General features: G+C 41.8%; 1 protein-coding gene across 1 annotated transcript in view; it reads right to left on the reverse strand.

Moving 5' to 3' along the window:
• Nucleotides 1–16,693, reverse strand: part of UST (uronyl 2-sulfotransferase) — an 82,813-nt gene that overhangs the window by 43,930 nt on the left and 22,190 nt on the right. Inside the window, exon 3 of the mRNA XM_035902380.1 lies at nt 15,210–15,363. Coding sequence (XP_035758273.1) covers nt 15,210–15,363 — 154 coding nt within the window. The remainder of the gene's footprint in view (nt 1–15,209; nt 15,364–16,693) is intronic.

The raw sequence follows: 16,693 nt of genomic DNA on the forward strand, positions 1-16,693 counted from the left end.
GAGGACACCAGAGGGGAAGCAGCCCTTAGCCTCTCCCCAGCGTGTGCTGTCTTCCCCAGCTGGGCTGGATGGCGTTCATGTCTCAAGAAGGGCTTAATGCAGAAAGTTCACACCTTCACATATGACACAATGTCATTTGCACAGATATCATGGGATTTAAATGTTTCAAAATACTGCTTCGTTGCTACAATACAGAAAAGCCTCTTTTAATAATGAGACATTTCTGCAGTTCACATTTTTCTCACATCTTCTTTCCCAGGTCAAATGGTCTCATTCCTTTAAAGCTTGACTGCATGCACAGAAATTATGCTCAGCAGATTTTAGCCCAAACCTCAAAAATGCATATACTAACAGAAACACATTTAAGGTCTATGAGTGCCACAACATCTTGAAGCTAGCATTACACTGGTTTTAGTAGAAGACCATGAAAAATAGTTTTAACAATACAAAAGTTTAAAAGAGGCTTATTAAAACAAATATCAGAGTTCTGAACGTTAAAGATGTTATCAGAGAGAAGCAAGCCATGAGCCAGAAGGAACTTAATTTCATTGGCAATGAGCATTAAATATTATTGCTCTCACACATCCCATCAAGACAGAGGCAAAACAAGCAAGAAAGATCATTCCATTTACACGTGTTTTTACTGAACTTCATGTGACAAGAGTCAGGGAGGAAAATGCTTACTTTCTGCAATATAAATCTTCAAAATAAAAAGAATATATAGACGGAGAAGAGAAGATATGCCACAATAAATCTAAAAAAAAAATATTGCAGGCTTCAGTAAAGCAGTATTTCTTTTAATTATTAAGCTTGTCTCATCTGCAGATGTAGCAAAAGTTTCACTAAAGAAAATGAACACCGGCTAGCTGATGCATCTTAAAAGTTTTATTTCAACTTACTGCTCAGTTATAGCTTAGACCATCTGCTGTCATGAATTCCAGTGATACAATTCCCTTTCACTGATGCTAAAGGGAGAGGGACTGTACCAACATCTCATGACGTGCACCTAAAGAATCCAGTCACATCAAGTACACTGCCTAGCAAAAAAGAAAAAGAAACCTGCTGATGACCTCTCTATTAAAAAAGAGAAAATATATGATTATCATCATACGGTACAGGTTATACACGTCTCTGGTTTTGCCCATTTTTTAAGTTAGATGAAAAATCTTAAAAGCACAGTACTGACTTAAAAAAAAACAAAACTGGCTTCCTCATAGCAGCAAGGTCAAAACATCTTTTTTGTTCCCCTGGCCTACCACATTTGTGGTGGCACTTTACCACAAGCCTCTTGAATGAAGAGAAAAGAGCTAGAAATGAGAGTTGTACACTAATTCTGCTTTCTTATCAGCCTTCTGCCCAGTGTTGGCTGACTTTCAACCTCTCCCTTCATGTCTCAGGGCTGAAATGCAAAAGGAGCTGCAGAGCAGAGAAGAAAACCACGCTGCTTCCGCACGTGGCTTCCCGGCTGCTGGGGCTGATTTCTGCTCTGCTGCCCCTATCTCATTTCCCTAGTTATAGTCTTCCAAAAATGAACAGCTCTAATGCTTTTCTGGAAAATTACTAATACTTGGCGTCATTTGTAGCACTGCCACTCTGAATAGCAGCCACAAAATGGAACAAACATTGATTTCAGTTTGACAAGACTATCACTGTATTGACAACTCCAAGCATTTAAAAACTCCTAAAATTACAAGGTTCAGATGCATTATTAATGTTCCTATTTGCCTCTTTTTTTTTATTTTATTTTTTGAACCTTGAGTCATCTGCTGAAGTTCTTTTCTACAACAGCGAAAACCAAAACCATGCCTCCCTTCCCCACACAGAACCCCCGAATCTCTCAATCCCCTCACAACTGCGAAAACCAAAACCATGCCTCCCTTCCCACACAGAACCCCCGAATCTCTCAATCCCCTCATGTCAGGTACTATGGCTTCAAAGAACACAGCAAGTAACAAGATCAATTACAAAATCACAGAGGTTAATAACTCGGCTAGAAGGAGGGAAAAAGTGTAAAATCTGCTTTTTTTTTTTTTTTCTTCCTGTTTATCAAAGACATCATCCCTTTGGATTACATTCTGAAGAAATTTTATTTTTTTCCTTCAGCCATTGAGGAGCACTTTAGTTTTGTTTTTTTCCTTTTAAAGAGAACAGAAAATTAATTTCTAAAAAAAAAAATCTCATTTAGCAATCCATATTCACCATAGAAAGTTTCCTATTTGCCACCGGTTAGTGGATTTTTCCCCAAGAAAAAGGAAATTACTCTTGACAAGCTCAGTTATGGACAGTGGCTGGCTTTGCTTGGATCAGAGTTCATAGGAAAAATTTGTGTTCAAGGTAACCAACCCGACTAGACTGTGCTTCAATAATTCACTGAGCAGGAGGCAGCTTTGTGGAACAATGGTAGTCCATTTTCCAAAACAAGTTTCTTGGTGGGGCTTTTTGTTTGTTTTTTATGTATAGCAACTATAGATATAGGAGCTTTGAAAATACTAGGCAAGAACAACAAAAAGAAAAGAATGCTTAGAATAAAAATCAGAAAAAGTGAACGCTGCTTTTCCTTCCAAAGGAGAGTTTCTGTACCTTGAAACAGTTCACGGACACCGTATTTTCTCAACTGACATGGAAGGTCTACTGCTTATTCTGAAAGAGGGAATTACCTTTTAATTCAAGACAGCCCCATCAACCAGCCAGCTGTGAGGGATGCATGTATTTTTGAATAAGGTTATTTGACTTTAAACAGTCGTCTCAAGAGAAAAAACAACAAACCCCCAACATTTGAAACAGTTGACATCTGTCTCTTGTTCTCTCTCATTTCTTTCTTTAAAAAAGGTAGAATTATAAGAAAGACCAAAAAAATGAGCTCCTGCTAGCAATACCCTTCCCTACTTGACTGACACTAAGGAAACAACAGCCAAATGCCCCAAGCCCCACTCAATGTCAACAAGCGCAGGTTTGCAGCTTGTCCCAGCCTGTTCCCTCAGGTTTTCTTCTGGCAACACCATCTTACCAAGTTAAAAACAACTGCTTTTATTTTTTCTTTTGAATTCAGGTAAAAGCCACCACAAAAAGGCTGAAGGAATCGGGGTGTGCATAGCTTTCTGAAGGACTCTCAGTGACCGTCAGTATCCTTCAGATGCCTGTGTTTATTTCCATTGGGCTTTCATTTCATCAAGGTTTCAAGATGCCTTAGAGCATGTGGTTCGCATCAGTCCTCGTATCAGGGCAGAGGAGCCAATTGTCCTCCCAAAGCTACGGCACTAAGCAACAAAACTTGCCAACTGCTCTTCCAATTGCAATTGCTTATCGGTCTGGCAAAGAAGCCAGTCCATCTCCTCATTGTCTGAAGTCACTGGTCCTTTCATATCCCTTTGGGAAAAACGAGAAGGGAGGACATCTAATACGAGTCTGGAGCCTCCATACTAAAAAGTTCATTTAACTGAAGCTATTAGTGTGCAGATAACCTCATAACACAACTTACACTCTTGGCAAAAAAAAAATCTCTAAGGAAAAAACAAACCCCAAAACCACCTGCAGCAATATCCTTTGTGCCAAGATGGAAAATCTGCTTTCTGGAATATTTGACACCTGAAGAGCACTCCTGTGGTAAAGCGCACCAGCCACTTGCCAGGCAGGGCCAAGCAACTGGAGAGAACACCCCAATCCAGTTGCCAACAAAAACCTATGGCATTTGGCTGTTGTTTTGCAGAAACACAAATGCATATTTCTACTTTGCAGGAGCACACTGAAGCAAACAGCAAGACTAGACAGGCAACACCTGGTTTTTGGGAAGACGATTCCCCAGCTCAGATCTGTTCATTCTGTGATGAGACAGAAACAAAATCTAAATTTGCACCTCTGTGCTTCATCTTCACCGCTTGAAATAAAGGAAAGGTTCTTTCCTTTACTTGCGCATGTATAGTGGATCAAGAATTGCAGTCACTTTTATTTTTAAATGAAAAGAAAGAAGGAGACGCTGCTCAGCATGCAACACTCTGCGTTCACAATACCGTGAATGCAGGACCCTTACAACTTAAATATCTCTAATTACATTTTCTTACTACTAACGCTATACAGCCTTCACTCAGCAGAGGAGGATGCCGGTACTTGACGCTGCAGAGAAACCGATGCATGCCCTTCTCCGCCCGGGAGGGAGGCCGAGCGTGCTGACCACAGCAGTGTGCAGGGGGGGCTGCCTCGCACCCCCCGTCCTGACAGCTTCCAGTGGGACTCTCGGGGTAAAGGCTGCGTGCCCTCGACGTAGGAAGCGTTGCTTTGAGAGGACAAGTGAGTCTGAATGGTGGCCACTGATGCTCTCAAATTGCACACAGTACGATTTTTATCGTTGAACTGGACATTCCTGCCGTGACTGTAGACAGACTGTAGTCCTTTGAATTCAAGTAGCCTTTCTTTTTTTTTTTTTTTTGGCCCCTTCCTCCATTTAACCAGAAAGACCTGAACAAATAGCCATACCGTCCCAGAAAACACTGTGACCCCTGCACTGAGGACTTGGATTTGAGACTTCTCCTCCCATTCCTGCCAGCAGCTCCCCCTCTTCATTCCTCCCCCCAGTCCTCCAACTCCATCTTGTTCTTTTCTTGATCCTAAGTTCACATCATATCCTGATTTGAAAGATTACACTGTCAAACTACACAGGGCCGACATCTTTTCCGTGGTGCTCCAAGATGTTCTTTATTGAGAAGCGAAACCTTAGAGTCACGGTCTGACATCATCCAAAGCGACGGTACTGGATAGGGGTTTTCCTAGCAGGCGATCTATTGGTCACAGGCACTAGTACTTTCATTCAACCTGGGCAGACAACAATATTATCGGCTTTAGCATCTGAAAAACCTTGGTGGTGGCTTTTCAGCAGCGGTACCTGCCAGGAGGGTGCGTGCGGAGGCAGCGGAGACACTGCGTGGTCACTGGGAAAGGCAGCAAGGGCAGAAGCTGCGGAGGCTTGGTAGGCTCTGCCCGGTGGGGTGGACTGGCTGGAAAGCGCTTCCCACTCCCTCAGCATGGATCTGCACCTCAGCTGTGTCCCAGGAGACATTCAGGTGCCCCAGCTCCAGGGACGTGAGCCTGGGTGCTGACCAGAAAGGAGCACCCTGTGCTCCAACAGGCCCTGGGGTCCATGTGAGCTGGCACCAGGACCAGGAGCAGGACTTCACTCTGCAGCCTAGAATAAGCCCTAGAGACTGCAGAAGATCTAGAAGGAATGGGATAAACTAAGTATTGAGTATGTCCGGGCACTGAATGTCCCCTTCTTCTGCAACACGCCGCATCTCTGCTTGCATGTGGTTTCAACGTAAACTACTCCAGAGTCCTGAAAAATACAGAATTCACAAGTGTGACCCAGTCAGTCTGCAGACGACAGAAGTGTCCATGCCTCCACCAAAAATTACACGACAGAGTAGTATTTTGTTGATGACAAACACCTAAAGCCCAAGATAAACCTGGATGTTTTTATGAAAACATGGCTATCCCTCGCCATATGAGCCATGCGCCATGGCCAGATGGTCCTCCCAACCCCACCACCCTGAACTGTCCTCATCATCCACCACCTGGGAGCTTCAGCTTTGCTTTAGCAAGTACATTTTAGAGATCAGGATTCCAGTTTATTTCACTTTGCTGGCAGTGCTGACAGCCAGAAAAACTTAACGTATAAACCGCAAAAAAGGAAGAGGAAGGAGCGTGACAGACAAGAAATAAAATGGGCTAATAAATTCAGTTTTATTCTCATGGGTTGTTAGTTCTTGCAGGTTTTGACACCTACAGAGTGAAGTGACTATCTAACTGCTTGAAATTACGTTATCACGGCACAGCTTGAACACGTTCAATGCATTGGCAGTAAGGGGAGGGTGGCCTCTCTCTGCCCTTCCTCTATCAAGAGGACTAAAAGGTGGTGCAGTTTCCTTCCCTACCACGCTGCCAAAAAAAGGTTTCATTTGAAGTGGTTAGAGCATAAAGCAACAAGGAAAAGGAAACAGGTCTCCTCCTGGCAAGGGGCATACTTAGGAGGGTATTTAGCAGGGTTTTCTATGGAAGGCTACCACGATTTCACCACACCAGACTTCAAAACATGTTTTAATTAAGACATGAATACAATACCAAACATTTCAAAAACTCAGACTTCTACTTCTAAATACACACACACACACATATATACACATGTTTACATCGTATTTTTAAAACAGACTATTTGCTGGTCGATGCCCCATTTCTTATTTAGGACACATATAAAATGCAACTTTAAAAAGATTAATTTTAAGATTTATACTAACAGAAATGGAAATTGGAGGCATTCTTTTCTTCTGGATGATAAAACACTGCAGTTTAAAAATCATTCTATTCCAACTCTAAACAAACAAAACATCAATCAATAATTAGTTTTACTTGATGACTACTAAAGGCTACTCTCCAGCTTCACAACACACAAAATGCTGGACCATGCACTGCAGATAACATTCATATCACACACAGATTCTCTTGTTTTCATTCACCTGTAATGGTTACTTGCCAGCTAATTATCGTTAAGTCATCACTTACTGGGAACCATTTAAGCTCTGCCTCCTTAGATGTGTCTTCCTGTTGCTTTCACATTAACAAAACACATGAGAATCAAAAATGCGAGTACTTAAATAGAGACTTGCAAAAATTATCAAAACATCCCAAACCCATCCATACTGAAACTATTGTTCATCAAAACCAAGAGACTTCTACTTTCTGGAAAGCATGCACTGAAAAAAAGGTTTAAACCCACTATCTTAGGATTTTCACATAATCTGTTTTGGTACCTTTACTATTAGCAGCGCATAATCACAGAATGGCAAGGGTTGGAAGGGACCTTGGGAGATCATCCAGTCCAACCCCCCTGCTAAAGCAGGTTCACCCAGAGCATGTTACACAGGACTTCATCCAGGCGGGCTTTGAATATCTCCAGAGGAGGAGACTCCACAGCCCCCCTGGGCAGTCTGTTCCAGTGCTCCATCACCCTCAAAGTAAAGAAGTTTTTCCTCATATACAACTGAAACCTCTTGTGTCTCAGTTTGTACCCATTGCCCCTTGTCCTGTTGCTGGACACCACTGCAAAGAGTCTTGTGGTTGCATTTCATACTTTAAATGTATTTGTATCTTAGCTTTAGGATAAATTTAAGAATAGTCATGACAGTGTTAATAATTAAGAGCTTCAGTGCCAATTTGGAAATTACAAAAATTCATTTCATCGGCAGAGCTGTAAGACAACAAAATCTTAGCCACTACGGCATAAACCCAAGAACACTCAATTGCTTTAAAGTCAAGATACAACACATTCAACTGGAGACGTTGCCTCTGGTGTCGTGGCTTAGCCCCAAGCTGGCACCCCAGCACCACCCAGCTGCTTGCTCACCCTCCCTGCCTCAGTGGGATATGGGGGAGAGAATCGGGGGAAAAAGTAAAACCCGTGGGCTGATACAGAGGCAGGTAAAAAAAAATAATAATAAATAAATAAAATAAATAATAATTTTGTAATGAAAAGGAAAACCATGAGAGAGAGAAAGAAACAAAACCCAGGAAAAACAAGGGACGCAACCGCTCACCGACTGATACCCAGCTAGCTCACAAGCAGCCATCGGTGCCCTCCGGCCAACTCCCCCCAGTTTATATACTGAGTATGATGTCATACAGTATGGAATACCTGGTTGGGGTCAGCTGTCCCGGCTGTGCCCCCTCCCAGCTTCTTGTGTACCTGGCAGAACAGGGGAAGCTGAAAAGGCCCTTGACTGGTGTAAGCCCTGCTCAGCACCAACTAAACCATAAGGGTGTTATCAACGTTCTTCTCATCCTAAATCCAAAATGCAGCACTCTGCCAGATACTAGGAAGAAAATTAACTCTGTCCCAGCTGAAACCAGGACAAATGGTAACTATCTTATATAAATCACCTAACAGTAGAATTCATTTGCAAGCATGTAATTACAAAGTTTGCTTTTGAGTTACCCAGAGCAGTCACTAATTTCAGAAAATTAGTATGGACTATGAGCACTATCTACTGTATACACAGGAAGTCAAATGCAGCCACAGGACAGATTTTTATATACAATGAAGTTCTCTGTTTTGTTCTCTATTGCTTTTGATTTGCCTTTTTTTGGCTGCTACTGAGAACTGAGCTGATGCTATGGTAGAACCATCCACCACATACACACGAGATCTCATTCCTGACTGGTAACGGTCCGCTGAGAACCCATCGTTTTCTATGTGAAATAAGGATTAAACTTCCCCAAACTGGTTTTCCGCCTTTGCCGGAGGCAAGGCTGGCTTTTATCCCGGGGCTACACAAGAATGCTCCTTTCTGGTTTTGTTTCAATCTCCAAAATACATGTCCTGAAAATATAACATGGACATACCCTGTTCTCTTAGATAGTTTATATGGCCTTAGAAGGCCAGCATCAATATATTAGACTCTTTGTTCTGCATTTGGGATTTTCCACTCTACAAACAATAGCTTCCTATAGAGAAGCTGGAGAAAACCAGTTCCCTAGGCTACCACAACACATAAAAACCAAAAAAGAACACAGAAGAGAACATCAAGAGCTATCCTGTGCTCATGCTCAGAAAGGCACAAATAACAGCCTTGGCAAAATCACCATAAAAATGAAGATTTATCATTCTCAACTTACTTAATATAGCTAGGTCCTCAAATAAAAGACATAAATTACTATACACCCAAATGTCTTGAATACCATATACTGCTTACTGGTGGTGCTAAGACCCTGTAATAATGTTAAGTTTAAATAAAATTGTGGGTACTTAGAGCTTGGGACTCTTCTGCTACTCGGCTTCTGGTTTCTCGTGTCATTTTTTTAACATTTGCAACAGCCAGAAATTTTCAGACCAGTAAAACATTGCATGAAAAAATACCTCACTTTTTTACATTCTGAAGCAAAATATTGTGTTTATCCTGCATCCCATCCACAAAAAAGAATGCAATACAGAATGGTATCATTAAAATAAAAGCATGGTATTAACAAAATCCAGATCTTTTTATCTTTGCTATTAATGTACGTATGTATTATAAATTGCATGAAAGATTTTAGTGCTGCAATCTTAACCAATAGTATATTGCTTATTTATTACGTGCCATTGATTCAGACTAGTAAATGAAAACAGATTAGGAAGGCACATTTTCATGCTCTGGTATAATTGCATAATGCTGCAAAGTTTGGAATGCAAACTCCACAAGGGAACGTTAAAAAATATTGGTTTGTAAATTAAAGCCACTGAAAAGTAAATGTCAGCCATGAAAACATTTCCTTTAATATTACATTTTATAGGTTGTTTAATCAGTCCCTCCTCCAGCTGAGGTCTGAATTACCATTAACTTTATGGTTCAATAAATTATTAATACAAAATGGGAGAATCTAGGGGAAAGATGGTGCTTTAGAGCAGACACGGCAGATGAAAAGTTACAAAAACGGGCCAGAAATTTTGCTGGGAAGAGTTAATGCAGTAAAAGGGAACAGCTGGAGCCTATTAAAAGCGTTCATCAGAGGGAAGAAGCAGCAAACTGTTCTAATTGGGTCAGCTGGCAGGTGCCGGCGCTTCAACAGTGCCCTCCCGGCAGCCCGGTCCCCGCTGGAGAGATGGATGCTACTGTGTCACCCCCGAACCAGACCTACAGCTGCAAAGCTGCGCCGCAGCTCAGGACACGCCGTGCTGCGGGACGTCCAAGGACCAATTCACAGCATCTCAGCGCCGATCGATCACGCAGGGAGCAAAAGGACTACTGTGTGTATGGGGGTGAGTTAGGGAAAGCACTGAGGGTGCATGAAACGTTTAGTCCTTCACTACAGCTCAGAACCTAGTAACTGGAGAAATGCACCTTTTTAGTTATATATTTCAGTCCCTAATATCTGGTATGCACTGCACAGACATAAGCGAATAATTTTAACCTCTGCATGCCTCAGATTTCCAACCTAAACAATGTTAAGCAAGTTCACCAGACCCTTGCCAAAAGTTCCAAGGTTCAATCAACGGACACGTGTAGCCCCTTGTGAGGTCCTCAGCAGAAAAATCCCACACAGAAATGAACCCTCTATTCTCCCATCCACCAAACCCGCAGGCAGGCAACTCTCCGACTCCCTTTTCTGTACAGAAGCACATGCGTGACAGTCAGGAGGGGGAGGCACGGGCTCCATACCACGGTCTCTCCTTTGGAGGCCAGGTCCCTAGCTTCAAGAAACGTAACTGAAGTCATGAAGGAGAAAGTTCGATGTGTGGCTACGACTGAAAATTCACAATACATTTAGCCATGGTTAAATATTTTTATTAACCAGATAAAGGCATGAACTAAGGCAGCTAGATGCCATCAGAAAGCCAATGCAATTGGTGAAAGAATACTTTTCATCGTAAATAGAAATTTGGGGATAGAAGTAATAAAATTGAGGAAGCGTATTTAGTGAAAACCCTTATGTTAATGAAAAACAATGGAGTCATAAAAGGGAATTATAAAAATTCAGGAATAAAATATTGTTATATGGAGTTTAACCATTCAGCTTTTTCTAGAATTTTGTTTAAACTTTCTGAAACAACCTAAACAACACTGGTTTAAGTATTTAGCAAGGGAAGCCAGTCTTTGCCACAGGAGAGGTCCCTATCATTGTAAGAAACTTGACTTGCAAGTTCCCTGATGTCCTTTGAATTTTACGTCCCTCCTTTGCAGTAATCCTAACACATTTTTTATAAATATTTTAACATTTAATTTAAAAGACTAAAAGACTGATGCTCCTTTACTTGTATGAATAATCTTTAGCATAACTGAGGCTGAATATTGTTAGAATATTTTTAGCGGAGAAAAGCACATTTATTTTCAGAGATGAAGCTGAAAGACTACGTAGAGCCTGACAGAACTGTACTGCAAACTTAACCACTAATTCTAATGAAAATTCGAAATGTCTTACAGGTAGGTGACAAGTTCTTAATTTACTGAATGATCTTTTTTTTTTTTTTTTTTTTTTTTTTTACACAAAACCTCTCTCTTCTGGCAAATTAGCCCGAAGACGTTAAGATCTTGTACATGAGTAGGTTAGGAGCCACGCTACTCATGAGCCTAGAGACCAGAATCACATACAACCAGATTTCCTGCAATTCAGCCAACGATCTGCAGCCCAGGCTGCTTCACACACTCATCTAACCTTGGTGGCCTGAGATCAAAGTTTTAGCAAGTATTAAGGAGAGATGAAAAACCCAGACCTACCTTTTGTATTTGATGTCTCAGGCTGCAGTTGCAATAAATACTAGGTAATTGCTAACAAACCTTCTCTGGAAAGGACAATTTTTAAGACAAAGCTTTCAAATACTTACGGCAGTCCCGCTCTTTATCAGGAGTGGTTCCTACCTACTGCATTCTTACGCCTTAAACTAAATCATCTGGTGCTGGTACCTCTTGCTTGGTACCAGCAGCACTCACAGCTGCACTGATACGGGGTTACTTGCTTTACTGAAGCGTATTTACTCCAAGAACTCTAGTTCAGCCTGAATCACACTCACTATGATGGATTTAAATTAACTTTTGTGAATTCATCTCATCTTACAGGACCATAAGGTAGGGCGACTCTTGCCCGAGTGTGCTTGAGACTCGACTCGAGGTGCTGGCCACCATTTCAGACCATTACCTCTCTGCCATGTTCCACAGCAACGCGTTGCCACTGTTTATTTTGGGGAAGCTTGGCAGAGGAAGCACCAGGTCGGGGCAGGGAGCTGGCTGATCTGGGTGGAAAGTCTCACATTGCAGCAGCTGTCTCTGCCATATCTGACTCGTGAATAAAGGGCTTGTTTTCTACCCTGGCTTTCAATTAAATTTTGGTAAACACAGGCATTTACTGAAACATTTAAAACAATTTATCTGACTCCTGAATGAATGGTTGTTTTCTCTGGAACATAGTCAAAGCCTGAAGCTCTATTCAGAGAAAATTTCAAATGATCACTGAACAGTGGAAATTTCTGTCTCTGTTTCTGATCTTTGCAATCTCAGCAGTTCGGATTTTCAAAGTCGAAACCGGCATCCAAGGTACTACAAGAATTCAAGGTTTGGTTTTTTTTTTTTTTCACCTCCTTTTTTTTTCCTTAAGGATCAGAAGTGAGGGGAGGGATTGCCTCCATTAAGGATATCACAACCTGATGGCCAAGCAGGAGCTCATCGGATAACAAAACCTGATGTTAAAATGCTTTTCTTCCCTTCAGAGCCCACTTTATAGAGGTGCTGAGCTCTGACGCCTTCACACTGCAGTTTCTGAGAGCAAATGCACACTGCCCTCAGCTTTTCAAGGGAGGCGGCCAGTGTTGGCAGCTATTGACCAAGATGCCAAGATGGCCACAACACCTTCCAAAAGATGGGAGGCCAGAAACATCATGGTTGAGAAAAGCACAATTAGTCCCTAATACCCTAGTTTCAAAAGTTGTACGTCTTTTGGCAGGCAAACCTGTCTCTCCTGGTAAAACAGAGGAGTTACATTTACAGCTTTTCTGGTCCATTTTGTAAGTCTGTAACTGCTGTCAACATAAGGCTTCTCAGGCTCTTCAGCAACGAGCTCAATGTTGTGGAGCAATCAGCAGTTTTGTGTTTTCCTAGCTGTTGACCTGAAGCATGACGGAAGAAGAAAAGTAAAAGCTTCTCCTATCCTCCCCCCTGCTTTCACGTGTCTGCTCACAAGCAGGCACACCCCATCCCAAACGACTTGGGTTTAATACTGTGATCAATATGGAAACTATTTATTATGCTAAATCTAAGCTTGTCCTTCAAATAGTCCCCTGTAAGAAAGCAATGCTTTCTGGTGAGTTTTCAATTAAAAAAAATATCTATTAGGGAAGAATTGCAAGAGGTCTGAGGCCAGCCAGCAGGTGTGTGCTAAAGGGCCGCACTGGCTCACGTGCAGAGGTAAAACCAGCTGCTTACCTTCTACACAGCTAGCCCAGGCAATTGATTTAGCAGACTTCTGAAGCTACCATTCCACAAAATCCATTACCTGAGTTTTAAAACATATGCCAGCAGATTTCCTTGCACCACTGAAGAAAAGATTAAAATGCAGTCATGCAATATATTATGTGGTTGGATAGCACAAGTCTTAAAAATGCTTAATGTTTGGAATGAACGGCTTTTGTTAAAATTAATTTCACTGGCGGGTGGCCTATATGTTACTGTGACAGGAGCAACCACCCTCTTCAAGCAGTGCAAGTGACAGCCAAAGTCTGCCAAGGAGGGATGGAGGACAGATGCCAAAAACATTTCCAGGCTTCTAAGTCTGAATTACCAATAGAGAAGATGAAAACGAAAAAGCAAAAATAGTTTTTATAAAGGATGCTGAAGGTGCCTCAGACTGACAACTGTGTTTTGAACAAAATGACTACTGACCTCAGACAGCCACTTTTTTATTTCCTTTTCATTATTGCTTTTGTACTCATCTCTGTATGTGTACACATTTGTGTGTGCATATAAATAATTTCTTAAAGAACATCCCAACGCAAATGAAAATGCAAGGTGATTTCTATTAGCTTTTAAACCTACACAGGAATTAGATCTATTCATTTCAATTCTGCTTGAAGTAAAATTTCACTGGCTGTACATATCACATCTTAAACCGCACAGGCGGTTCTGATTTAATACCAGCATTTACAGAGTCAGCCAGTCATGAGCAGTGCCAATCGCTGCACGTTCCACTTCAGATGAGAAGCAGAGGCACTCAGAGTGAAGTACAGTCTGTACTGCTCATTTTTAACATTTTCAAAAAAGAAAACATGACAGCGCTAACAAAATAATAACATAGTCAAAACCCCACCCTGCATTCATTTCTGCAACCCCCCTGTCCCGTTCACAGACGAGGAAGCAAGAGCCCATGCAGGCAGCACGTGAAGCTGTTGGGACTGCCTTCCAACCCTGCACACCAGGAGGTCAAAACCTAGTCAGCTGACACAGGGACCTCTTCGGTATCTCTAGACACATAGCAAATAAGAAAACCTTTGCAACATTATCGGAATGAGTTTACATCTGTATAGCAGATGTCATTAAAGTTTAAGGCTATACATTAGTTATACTGATACACCCCTCCTTCAATTATTCATAATTTATAAGCTTATCTGTTCACAGGGCTTTGCATAACACACAACAGTAATGAAGTACAAAAGAAATCAACACAGCCCTGTCATATGGGAAAAAACCCCAGCCCTCCTTGGAGCCATCTGACCTCAGCTAGGATGGAAACGTGTTGCATGGCAGTTATCCAGAGCTGTGTTCTCTACAGCTCACCTTCACCACATCTTGTACTCTCCTGCCCCTTCAAATCATCATTAAAACCTCCCCTCTTCTTGTTCTCCAGATGCCACAGCCGTCTCTTGCTTTGACGTTATATCTGGCCCGCAACATCTCGTAGCAGACCATCAAGCTGTCCTGTCACTGCTGTGCCATTGAACCCTCAAACTAGATCTCCATTATAGAGTCGTAAGAATTAATTCCATGTTTTTGTCGTCTTAGGGAGGTGTTGGGTGTGCATGCAAAGAGATCAGTATCAAACAAAGCGACCACCTCCCCAGTTTCTGTGTTTCTCATTCAGCATTTGTAGAACAAATGTACTGCCAACAGGACCTTGGTCCGTGACAAAGGCTGACAGGCATTATGACAGTTCAGCAGTTATGCAAAATAAAAAACTTATTATGAACAGCTTATCCAGCATTATTACCACCTTCTTAATCCAAAAAAGGGAACAAAACCAAACCAAGAACTGAGATCAGAGCCCTGGTATAAAGAACACCGCAAAACTTAAAAGCAAAAACACTGGAGGCTTGGGATCACTGAATTGCTCAATTTTCCTCTGAGGCTGCACAGTTACGGACATAGTTTCAACCTAAAAATCCGTCTGAATATCCACAGTGATAAATATGGGCAGAATTATTATGCCTGACCACTACACAGTGAAAATCCAACTCAGTGAAAGGACTGTAATTCAATGGTGGCAATCTGGGACTTGCTGTTAGCTTATACAAGAACAAACTGTATCACCGAATTCATCAGCAACACTCTACACACTAAAGCTGACCAAACCAAGGTCCAGGCAAGACAAAGAGAAAAAATGCAAGACGGAAGATACCTCAGTCTCCCACTTTTCAAGCATCCAGTTTGAACATCAGACTTATGTAACGATGCTGGGAAATGGGGAAATCAGAGCCTTTTATTTAAACATACCAGATATCTTTCCTCCTGCCTCATGCTGGGGGTACGGATCATGTGATTCTGTTCTCCTCTCCAGTCTCCGAAACGTCGAAAAAAATAATTGGATAAAAATCGATTGACAGGATCTCTAATAATATTGATGTATACTGGCTGGTCTCCTCCAAACCTGGTGGGAAGAAAAATGGGTGAATCACATTGTAAGGTTTCACATAGGCACCCGAATGCTTTCAAATTATTCTCTACAGAAGTTCAGAGCTTTTACAAAGCCAGAAGTGAAACTGAGAAGCTTACAAGTAGCTAGCAAAACTTTGTAAAATCATGTTACATCTTCTTAGGATGAATGGTAAACAAGGTATCACATTAAGCCACACGTGTACTACAAAAATTGTAGTTTAAGACCATTTTTTCCACTACATCAATGGTTTTGCTTCTTGAGTTTTCTCCTTTCTGTTTTCAGATGAAGAACCTTCTGCATCTGAATCTGAGGATGAGCATTTCTTCTTCTAAACACTCGCTTCCCACCGGGGGAGCCATGGGGGAGCAGGCACCGCCGAACACTAACTGCCGTAAGGCAGCCTTGGACCATCTTCACCTGCACAGTAAGTGTAGTAATGAGCAAAGGATTTTGCAACATTCAAGCTTATTTCAAAAGGCTTCCTTTGGACGAACTTACAGATATGCATGGTATTTCCATCTTTGTGTTGCTGGAACTTCTGCAGATCTTTCTAGCCTTACCCCTAGCCTGCACCACTGGCTGGATTTGAGGTTATTTCGTGGTTATGCAACGCCTTATCCTTGTGCTGCACTTCATGAAAATAATTTTTTTAAAAAGTCAATTTGAAAATGCCTGCTTCAAAAAAGAAATTATCAATTTCAAGTACACACAAGTCCAAGGAAAAGGAAAAGTTAAAACCAGCTGTGACCAAGCTCTGCACAAAAGCAAAACGCAGCAGGGGTACCTGCAAATTAGAGATGAGAAGATAAACCAGAGTAACCTCATCAGCTCGACTTTACCCTCTTGTATGTCGCTTCCCGGTACTTAACAACAAATGTCTTCAGTTTAATAGGTGGGATACAAAAAGAGGAAAGGAGGAATCATAGAATCATAGAATCACTTTGGTTGGAAAAGACCTCTGAGATCATCGAGTCCAACCTTTAACCTAACCCTGCCATCCCACCACTAAACCATGTCCCTAAGCACCTCATCTATCCTTCTTTTAAATACCTCCAGGGAGGAGGAATCTACCATCTCCCTGGGCAGCCCATTCCAGAGCCTGACAAGCCTTTCAGTGAAGAAGTTTTTCCTAATGTCTAACCTAAACCTGCCCTGGCGCAGCTTCAAACCATTCCCCCTTGTCCTATAAAGGAAAAGGGGGCTTGAGACGGTCTGCGATTATACTGTATCCTCACAGTGTTAAAATACTGACTGCATATTTTACATCAATACACAGCAGCAGGAGAACAAGCCTAACTGGAAGTAAGAAAGGGAAGTTGCT

The sequence above is a fragment of the Egretta garzetta genome, unplaced genomic scaffold, assembly GCF_000687185.1.
Source record: "Egretta garzetta isolate BGI_Z169 unplaced genomic scaffold, ASM68718v1 scaffold139, whole genome shotgun sequence".
In the NCBI taxonomy this organism is placed as follows: domain Eukaryota; kingdom Metazoa; phylum Chordata; class Aves; order Pelecaniformes; family Ardeidae; genus Egretta; species Egretta garzetta.